Source organism: Aspergillus vadensis (assembly GCF_003184925.1).
Source record: "Aspergillus vadensis CBS 113365 unplaced genomic scaffold BO88scaffold_5, whole genome shotgun sequence".
Lineage (NCBI taxonomy): Eukaryota > Fungi > Ascomycota > Eurotiomycetes > Eurotiales > Aspergillaceae > Aspergillus > Aspergillus vadensis.
This window is the reverse complement of record NW_020292043.1, coordinates 770,271-787,159: the sequence shown is the minus strand read 5'-3', so window position 1 is coordinate 787,159 and position 16,889 is coordinate 770,271. Positions and strand designations below refer to the sequence as shown.

Genomic DNA, 16,889 nt, shown 5'->3' with positions numbered 1-16,889 from the left:
AGCGATATAGCATGTCCTCAAGTGGAGGCTGCGCGATAATGGGGGCATTTGGTTCGTTGGTTGAAGGATTCCGAATGAGGTTGGAAAATCAACACTGCCACATCCTTTGTCGTCCGAGCTTTGGACGAGTCCAATTCAGAGGGGAAAAGTATTTTGCGTAGCACTGGATGCTGCTTCCATCCCTAATCTATACTGCATGGCTTTATCCATCGCGATGGCCATGTGGTAGCCTTAGTCGAGTCAAACACAGCGAGGATGTTGCCGCTGTCAACCAAGTAAACAGCACGTGTTGTTTGTTGGTGGCCCCGGGGCTAAAGGAGAATAGCGTCAAACCCGACGACCTCCAGATCACGGATCTCCCAAACCCCCAAACACAGCCACACACACACGATCGTGAAATACTTACTTACTACACACTGACAGCATCTACAAATTGACGATCGTCAATTCCTTCCAGAATCGCCCGGCAAAACCCCCCTAAAGAAGTCATCAATATGGCACAAATAGGGCTGAGGGCGACACTCGGATTTTAAGCCAGAGAATATCTGAAACAGCCACCCAATCAATCGCCCGCACTGGCGAGACCAATGTGATACACACCAGTGGGCGCAGACCAGCAACGAGACGAACCGCAAAATTCGGATAACAGCCGGTCGCCGATAAATGAAAGAGAGAAGGAAAAAAAAATTAATTCGAGATCTTGAAACATTTACGCTGTAGCCCCCAAGATCGAGCGGTCTCCCCGGATTCAGCCCTCCATTCAGCCTCCTGCTTAGTACTTGTTTGCTGAGTTCTCCCAACTTGCCCCATGTCATCACGGCAGTTACTTAGGTGATGGGTAGATCCATTCATTGAGATCCGGGCCGGCCCCCTGTTGTCGGACATGTCCGATCGTCTGGCAGTTCTACAGCAGGTGTATGGCGTGGTGATCTGGTCCGGATGGAAATGATAGCTCTAGCACGGCACGGCATTGATTAAATCTATAAACTGCTTCGATTGGGTATGTGAAAGCTTCATGGGTTACATTAATCGTATCCAGCCACCAATTGCTTCACAACAAAACTCCGAAGCAATCCGGGAAGCGTAAATATCTAGAAGGAAATTTCGAATAAAAGTGGTATAAGAGAGGATATAAAAAGCAACGAATCGGATTTCTCTCCCAAAGCAAAACCGCAACTAAGTATGGACCAATCCCCGACACTCTTCACCAATTCACATGCGCCCAAGATCCCCGCCTATAGCGGCAACCGGACTCACGAGTGACCCGGGGCTACTATAAACAAGAAGGGGAATCTAAGCCAGGAAGAAAGCGGCGGCGGCGGCGGCACCAGCGAAAGCGAAGCCGTTGCCGTTGACGGAGCTGGCGGCACCGGTGTAGAGAGCAGAAGAGGGGGAGGGGCTGTGCGTATTGTTAGTATGATTGTTCACTTTTGAGGAATGGTGTCGGGATACTCACGTAGCACTGCCGCTAGGGTAGCCAGAGCCGTAGGCAGCAGCACCGCTAGGGATGACAGGGGAGGAAGACTTGGCGGGCTTGCCGCTGGGGTAGCCAGAGCCGTAGGCACCGGCACCGGAGCCACCACCGATGGTGCTAGTGGACATGATGACGGTGGGAACGCAGGTGGTCACGGGGATAACGGTGACCTGGGGAGCAGCAGTGGTGCCAGCGCCACCACCGACGGCAGCAGCACCGGAGGGAACAGCGCTGGGGGCAGCACCAGAGGGAGCAGCACCGGAGGGAGCACCAGCACCAGCACCACCAGCAGGGGAGCTGCCAGCAGCGGGGGTGGCGGAGGGAGCCTCAGGGACAGCGCTGGTGACACCAACGGGGGAGACACCCTCAGCACCGCCAGTGGTGGCAGCAGCGACGGCCTCGGGGGTGGAGGTGGCGTGCAGGGTACCGGGGCAGTTGGTGACGGTGGGAGCGCAGGAGACGACAGTCACGTCCTCAGTGGAGTAGACAGTCTCGACATCCTGGGGGATGGCAGCAACAAGGCTGGCGAAGAGAGCGACGGTGGCAACAGAGAAACGCATCTTGAATGTTGTGTTGGTTAAAAAATAAAACCGTCAAGGTCGATAAATTTGATTTTTATGTGTGGGTTGTTTGATATGTGAAACACAGGGAGAGCTGCGTTTAGATAAAGAGAGTGTGGCTAGTTGGGGTTTTGCGTTGGGGTTTGGTTTAAAAGAGTGGCTGACCGAAGTCAATGGGATGCTTCAAGCAGGCAAAGAAGTCTGGTCTTGAAAGAGAAAGAACAGAGAGAACCAGGAACGAGCTGGAAGCAGAGGGGGGAACCGGGGGGCCTTTGTATGAGCCGGGAGATTAACCTGGAGATCGTCTCAGGGACGAAAAGGGGAGAGCGCAACTGCACGCGGGTGGAGTTGATGGCCCCCGAGTCAATCAGAGCGCCGATGCGGTGTGAGAGAGTGAGAGGGTGAAGAGCAACCTTTCCATAGGCAAGTTTGGGGCAATCCCGCGAATTGGCCCCCCTCTCACTCCTCTCTTCTTTAGTTCTATGGCTCCATTTTTCGTTTCGCACCTCGTGGGTTCTGCGCCCGTCTCACCCACGTCTCTTGGTTGGTCCAACCAGCCCCTTCGCCTGTCTGACTAGACCAACTAGTGCCGCCAAGTGACTTTCGTCCCTGGCCCTGAATTACTGTCCATGCTGTCCAAGCTGTCCATGCGTTGCGAGACAAGTGCTGTTGATCGGTCGCTCCATTGCTCTTTTCGACCGGAAGAACACTTCGACTAACTCTTCGGCTCAGGGGAGGGGGGTGGAATTAATGGGGTCGGTAGATAGATACTTAGTTGGGTCATCAATGGTTCCCCTACTGGATTTTTAGGTTCGAACTTTTTTGGATTTCAAGCAATAGTAGATAGCAATTATTTACTTTGATGGACCGCGCGGGATTCTGTTGTACCTGCATCAATTTCAGGCACATCGTCCCGTCACTGCTGCTAGCACTAACTACGGAGTACATCACCACTATGAGTAGTTTACTTCCTTACTAATAAATACTTTGGTCTAACAGGCAGTAACATTCGACATCCCAACGGTAAAAGCGGCAAAGAATGGGCACAGTTTACTGGTCACTTTCCTCAATCACTTGTAAGTAAACCTTCCAAAAAATTAGGATGTCATCATCATCCACCCTCCCGATAATCAAAAGGAAATAAGTTCAGGGGGCAGAAACCTCGCTTTACTGAGCCACAGGACGTTGAATGCCAACTTAGACTTTGTTTCATGTTTCTCCCTGCTGTCCAATCAGTCTTGGGAAAAGTGGAGCCTGCAGGCTGTTCCTGATGCCGTTGGCCACTCATCGCTCTGGCCACCATCCCGCTGTGGCTCTCTCTTCCCCGCTTTTGGCCCAATGGCTGGTTGGCTGCTGGACCCACTTGTGCCCCCTGTCTCTCTTTTTTCCACCTGGAAACCACTACTAACTAATCTCGTCCTCGATACGTACCAATTTTATCTGAGAGTTTCATTAGTAGGGTCGCTTCGGATAAGTGCTCATGGGTTGGTTGTTATTACTATTGTTAACTGTTTGGGTGACAGGTGCAAGAGTCCCACAAAAAAAAATGATTCCATAAGATAAGGGCGTAAAAATATATTAAAAATAAAAATAACCAGGAGAGTAAAACAAGAGAATAAAATAAAGAAACAGCAAAGAAAGGGAAAAAAAAATTGTCGGGTTCAACCGTCTCTCAATGTCAGAAGCATTCGTCAGCGGAAGCGTTCTTTCCCGTCGTTTGCGTGGATTGCAGCCGATCTACTACTGTAAGGTACAAGGGAAGTAGATACAACTTAGTGGTGTTGTCACCCCACGTATGACGCCTACCACATCTTCCGATGTAGTAGTTATGCCGACTATTTTAAATGTGAACGCGCTGTTTCCATCCCGAGCAGTATATACCCTACAAGGCACTTTCTCTTCTACCAAGTCAAGAAGTGAATAATTCTCGGCGCTTTTTTGGCATCCCTGTCAGCATCGGTCTAGAAGCTCCTCCAACAAGGTAAAATACTTCTTCCATACAGCTCCGGCCCCGTTTCTATGGGTATGAGGGGGCTTCATTTGCTGAGAGCCAGGCCTGGCTCGGCGCCACGGTCGCATTCATTAATTGCTTAATCAAAGCTTAGTGCGTAGTGACTAGGCTGCTCTCTGACTAGTCTGGATGTCGGACATTGTATTAGTTAGTAGTCTAGCTATCATATTAGTTAGCATGCTAGCTAGGTAGGATAATAATATTATATGGCTCAAAATAAGTTGATGTTATCGCGCACTTATTCCGAACCATATGTCTGCTGGGTGTGCGTCAACTTTTGACGTGGTCCTCACGAGTCAGAACCGTGTTCCTTGTAGTTAGCTAATGGCGCAATAGCAAGCGATGATCTAATTGGAAGAGCCAGAGGGAGATGGAGAAGGATTGTGTGTGCGCAAGACTGCATACAGTACGTAGTAGCTTAAGCGCCGAGAAAAGACGGCGGTTGACAATCATGTAGCAATCAGGAAAGTGAACTACACTGGATGGATCTTCAAAGTCGGAATCTATGAATCAATTGCCGTGGCATGATAAATAGGGCCAAATGCCAAGTCTTGAATTATTGCCCAGTCTGTCTACCATCTGAGTGATGAGCTATATGTGTGTATAACAAACACAAAGGCTAAAAATCTGTGTGCACATCATGGCTATTATCAGCAATGAAACTATTGAAACCCTTTTCTTTCTATTAAAAGCTCAGACTTTGTGCTGCCATTGCAAATATTTGGTTCATACTACTTACTTAGTTACTTACCTACTTTAAGGGACTAGGTAGTTTACAGTAGGTCTCCGGATTCCTTCCCACGGTACTAGTTAGTTCAGTCCCGTTGAGAAACGGAGATTTTTCCTGGTTTCTTTTTTTAGGGCGCGCGCTCTCGTGACGAACTGCGAAAAAGGGGGATCTGTCAGGGTTTTATGCCCAGTCTTTTAGGGACGACAGTTAATCCCTGATTTGGAAAATCAATAGTTGCAGTGTCTAGTCGTAGTTTATCTCTATATATGGAGTAGTATATGAGGATATACTATCTTCCGTCTTCGTTCTTTGTTGTGTGAACCGCTATAGTAGAGGAGACTATAACTACAAAGTAGAGGAGGAGTTAGCAAGCAAGAGGATCTTACTTAGTAATCATGTGTAAGTAACTAGACCCCAATTCGTTAGTAAATAAATACATAAATCCCGAGGAAAAGACATCGAACCACATGCCATCATCATAATTATTGCAAGTGAGCCGACGCTGCTGATGATTGATGATGATGTGTGCAAGAATTGAGTTTTGAATGCTCCACCGATCAACAGGGGAGAGGCGGGCTGGCAGTCGGCGTGAAATTCTACTAGACTACCTACCAAAGGGGAGACGCGGACAGCGGCGGATATCCTTTACGGTTTACCCCAGTTTTAGGGGCTCCTTGCGATGGATCCATGGAGTGTTGCGTACGTCCAAAAGGCAGGCATTTCCCTCCCCCCCCCTCCCCTCTCTCTCCCTCTCTATGGATAAGTTCACATTGTGTGTGTATCTGTTTGTGTTTGTTGTTTTCTCAATTTTGTGGACGATGGATATGGGCGATGGGTCATCCTCTTGTCCCGTGTGGATTGAGTTATTCGATGAATGGCCCCTATATGGCATCGGTGCGGCAAATAGGCGACGCCAACTGGGGAAGTGTTGGGGTTGTTGGAAGGATGATGATGGTATGTATGGGCCGTCTTGGACGGCTAATAGCTAACTAACTACTTCTATGGGAGGGAGAGAGGAGTGCCAATGTGCTTGGCTATTTGTTCTTGACTTGTTCTTTCTTGGATCGTCGCGTCTACGAGATCGCTATATTGGCCTATAGGAAAGAAGAGCAAGGAGCATGATTGAAAACACTGCATGAAGTCAACAACAGGCTTGCGACTAACTAGATCCTGTGATGTGTGACGAGAACGCACAGATGGTGACGGAACCCTGCATATACATAGTAAACTACTAATCTGTACTCCGTACTTTTGGGCAAATGCCGGCGTCAAAGCGACAACATCTTGCTGTTTGTTACACCTATGACCTACTGCCCTCTACTCCACAGTAATCATCAACAGTAAGCATCCTTGGGGCCAAAATCACCACAGATCCAGCAAAACGGCTGGATGATCGGGTGGGGGAGGGCTTATCCAAGCGAGGATCGTCATGCCGCGCGTCTACGGGAAGATTTTCCAGGTACGCACAATCAAACACTTGGTCAGCAGGGCAGGACCCTGCACCAAACTTCCAAGGCGTGTTGTTCATTCTATGGAGTTACTGGCACTAGTCTAGTTACTTGGTTAACATGGTCCGGGTGGATAGATAGATGGAAAGATAGTCGTTCCCTATGATGAACATTGCTAACCCCCCCGTGAACGTCATGGTTTGACCCGAGCGTTTCGCTTAGATGTCACGACGAACCGTTAGGGACAGGGCTTGCGAGGATTGATTGATTGATGATGATGATGATGATTAAGAGGATGTGTTTCTTTCTTTAGTGGTCCATTTAGATTGGGTGTCATCCTTATTATTGGCCTGTCAGTCGGGGGCGCAGTGTTGCCATTTGGCCCCGTTGCTATGGCGGTGCAAAGGCTTGGGGGGAAGAGGGATTGCTATTTTAAACCGGAGTGGGTCTGGATCGATTTGTGGCTGCGGAAATCGTCCAAGTTGGCGGGCATCGGGATCGAGGAGAGACGGTAGAGAGATTCGTCACAGATGGACCGGATGATGTCAGTTGTCCCTAACCAGTAGCTATCTATCCATATAGGGGGGAGTGGGAAAGAAGTGTCCGGTTCGGTGTCTGTGAGAGTGAGGGATTTGACAAGGCTGAGAATAGCACGTGTCAATCGGTATCGGTAGCTGACGCGTTGATGCACGGTAATTAGTAGTTGCTTGGTAGTGGTGACTTGAGGATCTACCGTTGAGAATCAGACTGGGATAGATTAATATTACGGTGCATGTATAGCCGTGCTATGCGCCAGAGTGCTACTAGTATGTCCGATGTCAATGCGATTGTCTGATCATATCGGGCCCGTGTTACTATGATCGGACAGCATCGAGGACCATAATCCTAATGCGTGAGTGTTGTGTGTATTCTTAGAACTGCGTAACGGCCGCCGAGATGAAATTCTGCTGAACAAGCACCGTCGGGGCATAATGAGGGTGGAGCCCCGGAGCAAGATGCCGGCGCAGATTGGATGGAGCAGCCATCAATATCGATAGTGGCACCGAATATCAGAGACACTCAACCGGCGGATGATGTAAAACATCCGCACGCTACTAAGTCGTTTTGGGTGAATTGTCCATCGACATTATCCGGTTATGATGTTGGACCCTGACACACAAGATTTTATTTTAATTTAATTTTTTTTTTGTTTTCTTGAAGGACAGCAGCTCCATCGACATCATCAAGAATGTCTGTCGGGGTGGCCGTTCATGGAAATGCAAGATTTGAGGAAACATGGTTCAATTCAGGCGGAGTCGATCTTTAAGTTCAGAGATTTTTTGATGTGGGATGCCTGACTGGCCAGGCCAAATGATTCAGGCACCCGAGCAGATTCCCCCTTCCACTCAACCATCAACTTGATACAAAACAATATAGAAAGCTACTACTATATTAATTTGACAAGTATGAGAATAGATTAGAAACAATCATAGCTCTGCTACCCACAGACATCAAAGCTTAGACATAGGAATGAACTGGAGCTCTATAGCTGTCAAGAATAGTAGCATTGGATTCCCAAAATATCTCTCATCGCAAGCACTTCTCGTTTTAGGCGCCATTATGAAACAGGCCGGTTCCACCAGGCCGGCGACCCTCCAGCGCCTCCATTCGATCCCTCGCCGGTCGGGAGTGCGGAGCATTGAATTAGTACTGATGACAGGAATATGGGCTATTGCACTATTTAACTATTTAACCAATGCTGCAGTGATTTTCTTGTCCTGACTAGTTTATAAATTAGTCTAACTCCTCACTCACTAAATAACAAACGACAGTTCAAGTCAAGTCAAGTGGGAAAAGAAAGAAGGATCTTGAGTGGTCACCCTACGAGCGGTGGAGTCCAGCCGCCAACTGACAAAATCGACACAAAACTCGGCCCCAGTTTCAAAAGCAAGAATCGCTGGCCTCGCCGAGTCACATCTTCTCCTCTTTCTTCCTTCCCTTCCTTCCTTCTTTGCTTCCTCTCCTCTCTCCTCCTCCTTCTTCCCTATATATCTACTACTTACTATCTACTATCTACTTACGCTTGTCTTCCATTCTTATTTTATCATCATCGCTGGGGATCAAACATTCGCTTAGTGCTTTGATTCATCGTTTTTATTGTATTCTTGTCTTTCTTCTTCTATTCTCTCTTCATTCTCTCCCTCTCATTCCCCCCTCTCCGATCAGCCAACCCCTCTTGTCAGCCAACCGCCGCTTCGTCCAGCCAATTAACCCCACGGCCCTCTTTGTTCCGACCACCTCGTCCAACTCCTCCTCTTTCTTCTCCTCTTACTTATCACACCTTCTCCTCTTTTTCCTCTTCCTCCTCCTCTTTCACTTAATCTCTTTCCCCGGCTTCCCCCCCGTCCCTCTTTCAAAGTGTCCCACTCAAACACCGCCGATCTGGCTACCTTGGCTGACCCCAACGAGTTGTTTTTGCCTGGTGAGAGGCAAAACAATCTCGCAATGTCATCCTCGCCGGTTCCTCTCCTCAAGCCGCCCGTACCTGGCAACCGCGGCAACAACAGTGGTTCCCGACCTCCCAAACTCACCTTGGGAATCCCTCCATCTCCAAATGTTCGTCCGGTCACGGGAACCGGCGTTCCTGTCGCTACCGCCGCCGCCGCCGCTCCCGCTCCCGCGCCTGCTGCTCCAGCAGAGGTCCCTCAGCTGCAGCGCCCAGCAGCTCGCCCAGCGCCTCCCCAGCTACGCTTGAAAACTCCCATGGGCAGCAGTCAGAATGTGCAACAAGTGAAGAGTCGACCCGCTCCCCCACCGTTGGCGACCACCGGCTTGAACGAACCGAACGGACACTCGAGATCGGGTAGCTTCACGTACCTGGACGGGAAGGCCAGTGGGCCCGCTTCCGCCTCCTCCTCCAACTATTCAGCCCTATCGTTCGCCATGGGTCTTCGCCAGCCTCACGGCAGCACTCCGGATCCGTCGTCAGCGATTTCTGTCTATTCCGACCGGGAGAGTGGGGTACAGATGGAGCGCGATAACAGTGTAAACAGCCTAATTCCGGATCTGGACAAGATGAGTCTGGAAAAGGGCAGGCCCCTCGATGTGGATGATTTGGATGATGAGGCTTGGCTTGCAGCGAGTGAGCAGAAGAAGATCGTGGAGTTGGGTAGCTTGGGTGAGGGCGCTGGAGGTGCTGTCACTCGATGCAAGCTCAAGGAGGGCAAGACAGTGTTTGCGTTGAAGGTGGGTTTCGTTCATTTCGCATTGTCTGGTAGTTGGATGCTAATACACTCTCTAGATTATCACTACGGACCCCAACCCCGATGTGAAGAAGCAGATCGTTCGAGAACTCAACTTCAACAAAGATTGTGCCTCGGAGCACATCTGTCGCTACTACGGTGCTTTCATGGACAAGTCAACGGGGACCATTTCTATCGCAATGGAATTTTGCGAAGGTGGCAGCTTGGACAGTATCTACAAGGAGGTCAAGAAGCTTGGTGGACGGACGGGAGAGAAAGTGCTAGGCAAGGTTGCCGAGGGCGTCTTGAACGGGTTGACCTACCTTCATAGCAGAAAGATTATTCACCGAGGTCAGTCAATTTCTAGATTCGCAGTTGTTCATTATCCGACTAACATTGATTGCAGATATCAAACCATCAAATATTCTTCTCTGCCGAAATGGTCAGGTCAAGCTTTGTGATTTTGGTGTCAGTGGAGAGTTTGGCACCAAGGGAGACGCCAATACGTTTATCGGCACATCGTACTACATGGCCCCTGAACGCATCACTGGCCAATCATACACCATCACCTCCGACGTGTGGTCACTCGGTGTGACCTTGCTCGAAGTCGCCCAGCATCGCTTCCCCTTCCCTGCCGACGGCACCGAAATGCAGCCACGCGCCGGTTTGATCGATCTCCTGACCTACATTGTCCGCCAACCGATTCCCAAGCTGAAGGATGAGCCGGACAACGGTATCCGATGGTCCGAGAATTTCAAATACTTCATCGAATGCTGGTACGTGCTGAAATGCTCATTATATCTGGATCATGCTAACTTCTCGTCTAGTTTGGAGAAAGAACCTCCGCGACGAGCGACTCCCTGGCGGATGCTCGAACATCCTTGGATGCTGGACATGAAAAACAAAAAGGTCAACATGGCCAACTTCGTAAGGCAAGTCTGGGATTGGAAAGACTAGATTGCCTGCCTGCAGCAACTGGATCTCGGCAATTACTCATGCACCTTCCGGACGGAATGCTCCACCTCTAATACGATCGCACATAACGGTCTCTCCTTTGATGCTTACAAGTGGCTGGCCCTTGGTTGACCCGGATGTCAAAAGCATACGAATTGTGATCATGACGACACTCATTTTCTTCGCGGCACTGTCTATCCTTTATTGGAATCATGGAGTTGGGAATGTTTTCTTCATTATCATCACCCGACATGATCACGCCTTCCTTTAATTTGCCTCCCCGCTGGTTCAGCATTTATCCCGTCCTGTGCATTGCGTCCGATTGTCATCTCGGTTCTTTATTTCTACCCAAAACCGTTGTCATTTCATCCAGCAACCTGAGGTTGTTTCTGTTCAAAACCATCGCCAGCGGTGCTGACGCTTGTTCCTCTTTTCCGGTTGAGACGGTGAGAGATTGGTATCCTTGGTTTCTATTGATCATCTATCCTGTCGAGTTTGTTCCATATATCATACTACATACATTATCCTCTTATCATCCTCATCCATTGATCTGGTTCATCATCATTTCCGGCTTTCATTCTCCGATTGTACGCATGCAGATACATACATACAGCCACACGGAAGATATCTTCATTTACAGTCTGATTAGCCTGTTCTTTCTGCTTGTGAGCGTGCGTTGTGACAAGGCAGGGTCCGCATATTGTGTATAGTGATTGGCACCGGAATAGCGATACAGGAATATCAAGACTGATTTCATTAGAAAAGTTGTCCTTCTATAATTATCAAGTATGGGGTACAGTGGATCTACTACTCACTCAATCAACCACCTCCTAAGACGTGATTTCATAGTAAACGAACTACTAGAAGATTTGTGAAGCCAAAAAAGACCTAGCCAGTTCAAGGAAAACAAAAGAAGAAGAAATAGTTGGCAATAAAACAAAGAACTAGAATAGAAAGCACTTTATATCACCAGATCGGCATACAGATCAGTCAAAGTATCGCCTCTTCCCAGAAAACACTCCCTCTCTTCCTTCCTTTCTCTCTCTTTCTCTCTCTCTCTCTCTCCTCTTTATAAATGTCGTTTACAGACGAACATTGAAGATAGTTATAACTCAAGCGTTTATTGGTTATTTACTGATATGTATAGAAGAAGAAGGCTTGGGCCAGATACTACCAAAGGAGAGGGGTGTGGGAGAAAAGAACAAGAAAAAGAAGAAAGAAGAAGAACTGCTTATGACTTGTAGTTATCCTCTCATTCATTAACATGCTAGATTACTATGCAACCTTGCACTCGTTCATTAAACCCACTCGCTCACTCACTCACTCACTCAATCACTCATGCAAAGCTATGGAAAATATGATGATATATGTATAGAGAGAAGTAAGAAGAAAACAATGTTGTAGGAAATTCACGCTTGAAAACAGACAAATAAGATAAGATAGCTTCTAGCTTTCTTTCTGTGTTGGATGGGACATTCCATGTCACGGACTTCAAACAATCATGTCGTACTTCGTAATCTGACATTGAACTAAGTGGGTTCTCAAAGGATAATTATGAATGAATCACCGATTTACAGGCTGAGCACCCAACACCCAGCCAATACCACTGACAAGTCCATCAGTGACCATGTTACTGACGACGTCTCGCTTGCGGACGCGGCCTTCGCCGTCTGGGTCCTCGTTCGACATGGAGGAGCCGCTGCGGAGATGAGACGAGGGGACGGAGTGATCATCCTGGTCGTGGGTGTTTGTCTTTGCGGACGATGCAGCTGACCGGAGAGGGAAGGCGTTCTTCTGCAACGCGAGTGCGGCGCCACGGGCCACCTCGAACAGACCCATGGGAGCTTCTTCATGATGCAGACGGTTCTGTGAGGCGTGTGCCCGTGCTCGTCGGGCTTGGTGCTGTCGCGTTTCGAACGCGTCTTGTTCGCTGTCCGTGGGGCCAAAGCCTCCTGGAAGGGTGGTGGAGGTGAGGTTGTCGGCTTTGGTGTCCCAGATGTCTTCTTCCTCGGATTCGCGTGCGCGGAGGGCTGCGAGCTCCTCGTCGCAGCGGCGCCAGGCGCCCAGGATTTCAGGAAGAGGTTCGGGGGTCGGGGCGAGTACAAGGGCGAGAGAGAGGAGTTCCATGCGTTGGGAGAGGTGCGTGATTTGGGCTTGGTTGTTGGGGGTGGCGCTGGTGGCTGGGGCGCGGTAGCGGCCGGCGTTGTAGACGGCTCGCCAGGTGATGTCGTCTTTGGGGGATGTAGGATTGGTGAGAGGGGAGGATGTGGGGAGAAGGGATGGGGGTGTGAGACGGGTGAGAATGTAGGAGTAGGCCGTGCCGAAGTCGTTTGAGGAGAGGGCGGAGGAAATGGCGAGGGACATGATACGGCGTTCGGCGGTGATAGCGGCATCTTCCTGTGAGGGAGGGGATAGGAAGGGAGAGACATCTTCGTCAGATGGAGAGTGGGAGACGCCTGCGAGGACAAGGTTCCGGCCAATGGCTAATAAGTCGTCCAGTTTGGTGTAGCTCTTAGGGTTCTGGTCGAGAACTTTCTCGATCAGGGAGAGAGGGTCTGGGTGGACACGGATGCTGACTGGCTGGAAAGGGACGCCGTGCTGCAAAGTAAGGGAGTAGAAAGACAGGGCGTGTGTGGCGGATATGAGAGCTTGGATCTGCTTGAAGGAGGCAGAATCTGAGAAGTGAGGTTGGAAAGCTTGTAGACTGCAGGGCATTAGAGTCTGTCCAAGGCAATGCGCGTTTATTTTCTTGACTTACATGTCGTATGCTCGCTTCATTCCGCCCCTGGTCCTATTTCCATTGCTCGCGTTGTCGTAGGCTGTGAAGATGGCCTCTTTGACAGCTTCTTCAACTTGCGTAGAGCTCAGGGTCGAGCCAGAGACAATGTAAATGCTCACAGCAAGGTGGTATTCTGTTGTTGTCAGTAAAGGCAGAACAACAAAGGCGTTTTCCGTGCTCACCTTTGGCTTCAAGCAACGCTTTCAATATTTCTGCATCGACGACATCCTGCGAAACTCTCCAGAAGAGACCATGGTAGGCGGGATGGTCGCTGGTGTTTTCCGTGTGATCGGCTTGCCAGTCACGTAGCCATAGCAATTGTTGGCGAGTCTTGCTCCAGTCATGACCCGATCTTGCTTGTCTTACGACAGAGGCTATGACACTGCGCAATTCGAGCAGCTGCGTTTCCTGATTATTCAGGAGACAGATGCTTGCCGCCGTCCTACACGGAGTCGGGTGGCCTAACTCGTTTAGTATCCGAAGAGAGAGGCAGATACCACTGAGGAAGGAGATTGAAGAGGCTGAAGGGCGCGTCAGAGGGTTTGAGGCCACCAGCAGAGCATTCTGCAACAGAGATACCCTTGATGCCGACGAAATCGGTGCCGGATCGAAGCTCACGCTCGGGAATTCTGAGTTGTCCGGTGAAATGAACGAATGTTCTTCGAGCTTCAGGAACTCCGCGATGCGCGCGAGTACTCGGACGGAGCCGTCCAGCGCCGGAGGGCTGGGATCAGCGTTCGCATATACGACAGCAAGCCCAGTCTGTCCGTACCTCCTTCGCAAGTTTCGCAGCTCATCGTCGGACAGGCCTTCATTCTCCTCGGAGTATCCGCCTAAATCGACATCCTCAGGCCCATCCCAATTGACGAAGGCGTTCACCGCACTCTCATGATCAACCAGGCTTCGTGCCAGCAGCCACTCATTGACTTGCTGCCATCCGACACCTGAGGCGGTTTTTGGTTGCGCTTCATCCTGAGGTAGAACAATTGAGGTCTCTTGCATCGCTTCATTGAGTCTCCGTCTTTTAGAACGGTTACTGCCATACATCCACGCACCCACAAGGCCGCGCAGGTTCCGTACCAAGTCCATGCTGCTCTTTGTCGCACCAGTCATCGAAAGAAGGACGTTGATCGCAATACTGTTGTCCATCGACTCCAAGATATCCAGCGAGAATGTTTCGTCTTGGCTGGGGTAATACTCGTAGTTCAATCGGAGTAGCGGTAAGAGACTGGAGATCAACCATGTGCGTAATACTTCGGAGCGTTGGTAGAAGGGGAGGAGAAGATCGAGGACGAGGGGTTGAAGAGCAGTTTCTAAATCGATGCGATGGGCCCGGTGAATGAGGAATTTGGTGAGAAGGTCAGAGGGATCCTGGCTGTCCTCGTCGCCGGGATACTGTAATGGTAGTAAATGGATCTTCCGTACACGTTTCCTCACGACCGCGGCGGGTAGGTCTTTAACGGAGGAGGTATCGATGCTAGCACCACTGGTTTCAGGTAGCTGTTCATCTACCAGCGCCTGCAGCACTTGTGTGTAGGAGCTAGGCTCTGTGCTCTCGGGCAGAAAGGTCAAGATGATGCGCAAGACACGCTCGAGCGGGAGGTGGGCAGGGAACTTTGCCTGCAAGTGCGGAAGAGCAGCCACATTGCCGGTGGCACAGATATGGGTCGCTAGAAGAATCGCATGAGCACCTGAGAGCCCTTGAAGGACCGCCATGACGTCTGGAGAGGGAGCAGCAGAGAGAGCATGATGGAAGAGGGTGATGTGTTCGGGAGACACAAAGACGTCAGGTGCACGGGCCAGGGCCGGGGCGGAAGGCGGAACAGGCGAATCATCGGCGAGGGAAGAAGAACCTCAATCGCGATCCTCACCTCCGCTCCCTCGCAATCCTAATCCCCTCGTCTTGCTCTCCCCCGTCCTTCCCCACCACACTCACTCACAATGGCTTCCGGTTTCGGTAACAACGGCGGTACGTCTATCTATCCTTAGCTGTCAAGGTTCATTGACAGCCAAAGTGTCCGGGTTGGCCTACATTGGGCGCCCGCTGTGTGACTCTCCCGCGGACATTCCCGGCTAATCTCAATCGCTCTGTGCAGGTCCTTCCCGCTGCTACAACTTCTGGCAGGAGGTTCTCGGTTGCTACGTCGTTAACGGCGGAGAGGGTGAAGCTGGCAAGAAGAAGTGTGTGCCCGCTCTGGAGGATTACTACGAGTGCCTGCACCACAAGAAGGAGGTACGCCTATTTGTCTAGCTTCATGCGATCAAGTTCATACTCAAGTATGCGGATCTTGCTAACATTGTCATTTCGACGCTTAGGCTCTCCGCACGATGAAGATGCAGGCCGCCTACCGCAAGGCTGAGGCCGCAACCCCCCGTGAAAACGCGCCCAAGGCGGAACAGATTCGCAGTCTGGGACTGCTAGGGAAAGAGGAGGAGGCAGCGGCATTTTTGGCCAAGGCTTGAGGGATGATATGCGCATATCTGGTGCGAATACGTATTGATTTTTTCCATTGTCACTAAAGCTATGCTGTTTTTTTCTGTTTACCCCTGTGGAGTCCTTCGATGTATAGAAATGGACAGTTTCATTGATCAATCCTGGAGTCCTTGCTGCGATTTCGATGGAGGGTAGGATATCTGATCGGTCGACTAAGCCCTGTAGGACGTGACAGGTATCGGTGGTCTGGGTGTAGCGGAGTTCCACCGTAGCTTCTAACGCTTTGTGAGTAGTAGCTATTGGTAGCTGCAACAGCGGCTTCCGGCTAGTAATTAGTCGCAGGGCTGTCAATTGAGATGTGAAGGGGAGCGAACTTTGACGAAGTGGTGTTTCCAAGGTCATACTGGTGAAGCCGCTGCCAACATATGCGGGGATATATAGTAGCGAACTCTCAATATATATTTTGGCCTCAGGATCTACATGGCGCCATGAAACGAAAATTCACAACCAATACTAGAATACGTTATTTTCAAATGTGGATCAGGATGGTCTATTGATTGAACAAAACAATAAGCTGCCATTGATTAGGAGCAAAAATGGTTGAATAGACCGTTGATGGGAATAGTTCGCGCCTAGACGTGAAGTAGTGGTAGGACTAGTAGTATGTGATCTATATTTTTTCAATAGGTTTCACTTGAAATACGGACTATCTGATTGGCGGAAATGACCAACGTCATCTACGCGGGAAATGACAGCTTGGGAGGAATCGAACTAGTAAGTAGTTGGTTGGTTGGTAACTACGGAGTTACCAGCAGTTTCAGGCAACTGTCAAGAACCTTGTCACAACAAGAGGAGAGGGAATCACCGCCGAGAAAGAAACATTGGTTTTGGGGGACGACCGGATTCCGAAACTGAAGGAGGCCATCTGGCATTCCTTGGCGCTGTTGGTGGGCGATCGAAACAAGCTCACATGGCGGACTTGATGAGAAGGTAATTTTATCTTGCTGCTAACTAACTACTAGTAGTAGCTATCTAGTAGTAGTAGTAGTATGTAGGTGATACGTAGGCAAACGAAGTCTTAAGGAAAAAGACAAGGGAATTACCGCTACACGTACGGAGTAGATTTTTTTTCCATTTCCATTTTGTTTTTTTACATTACAGGCACCAATTAGAGGAGGTGACCTCAGCTGTGCTGCGTGATGCTCATCAATCGGAAAATGGGGGGAAGCTGAGAGGACAAAAGAGGGTCAAAACTAAGAGTTCAGCCGCGAAGGTATC

The 16,889-nt window shown here is 49.8% G+C and overlaps 5 protein-coding genes across 5 annotated transcripts; 3 read left to right on the top strand and 2 right to left on the bottom strand.

The window, feature by feature from the left end:
- Positions 1-795: 795 nt before the first annotated feature.
- On the bottom strand, positions 796-2,473 carry BO88DRAFT_402974 (GPI anchored serine-rich protein). The gene is made up of 2 exons (XM_025706242.1): positions 1,457-2,473; positions 796-1,399 (listed from the first exon to the last, which is right to left on the bottom strand). Exons 1-2 carry the CDS (start codon positions 2,032-2,034, stop codon positions 1,294-1,296), a joined length of 684 nt encoding a protein of 227 aa, XP_025565413.1. The 5' UTR covers positions 2,035-2,473; the 3' UTR covers positions 796-1,293.
- Positions 2,474-5,326: 2,853 nt separating this feature from the next.
- Positions 5,327-5,922, top strand: BO88DRAFT_236822 (uncharacterized protein). The gene has a single exon (XM_025702101.1). It carries the CDS (start codon positions 5,463-5,465, stop codon positions 5,766-5,768), a length of 306 nt encoding a protein of 101 aa, XP_025565412.1. The 5' UTR covers positions 5,327-5,462; the 3' UTR covers positions 5,769-5,922.
- A 2,424-nt stretch (positions 5,923-8,346) lies between these two features.
- Positions 8,347-10,506, top strand: BO88DRAFT_236791 (dual-specificity mitogen-activated protein kinase kinase). The gene is made up of 3 exons (XM_025702100.1): positions 8,347-9,448; positions 9,504-9,795; positions 9,851-10,506. The coding sequence occupies exons 1-3, from the start codon at positions 8,708-8,710 to the stop codon at positions 10,399-10,401; spliced, it is 1,584 nt and encodes a 527-aa protein (XP_025565411.1). The 5' UTR covers positions 8,347-8,707; the 3' UTR covers positions 10,402-10,506.
- Positions 10,507-11,560: 1,054 nt separating this feature from the next.
- On the bottom strand, positions 11,561-14,907 carry BO88DRAFT_383975 (secretory pathway Sec39 family protein). The gene is made up of 3 exons (XM_025704681.1): positions 13,360-14,907; positions 13,157-13,310; positions 11,561-13,102 (listed from the first exon to the last, which is right to left on the bottom strand). Exons 1-3 carry the CDS (start codon positions 14,891-14,893, stop codon positions 11,962-11,964), a joined length of 2,829 nt encoding a protein of 942 aa, XP_025565410.1. The 5' UTR covers positions 14,894-14,907; the 3' UTR covers positions 11,561-11,961.
- Positions 14,908-15,093: 186 nt separating this feature from the next.
- BO88DRAFT_402971 (uncharacterized protein) lies at positions 15,094-15,605 on the top strand. The gene is made up of 2 exons (XM_025706241.1): positions 15,094-15,146; positions 15,274-15,605. The coding sequence occupies exons 1-2, from the start codon at positions 15,119-15,121 to the stop codon at positions 15,426-15,428; spliced, it is 183 nt and encodes a 60-aa protein (XP_025565409.1). The 5' UTR covers positions 15,094-15,118; the 3' UTR covers positions 15,429-15,605.
- Positions 15,606-16,889: the final 1,284 nt, after the last annotated feature.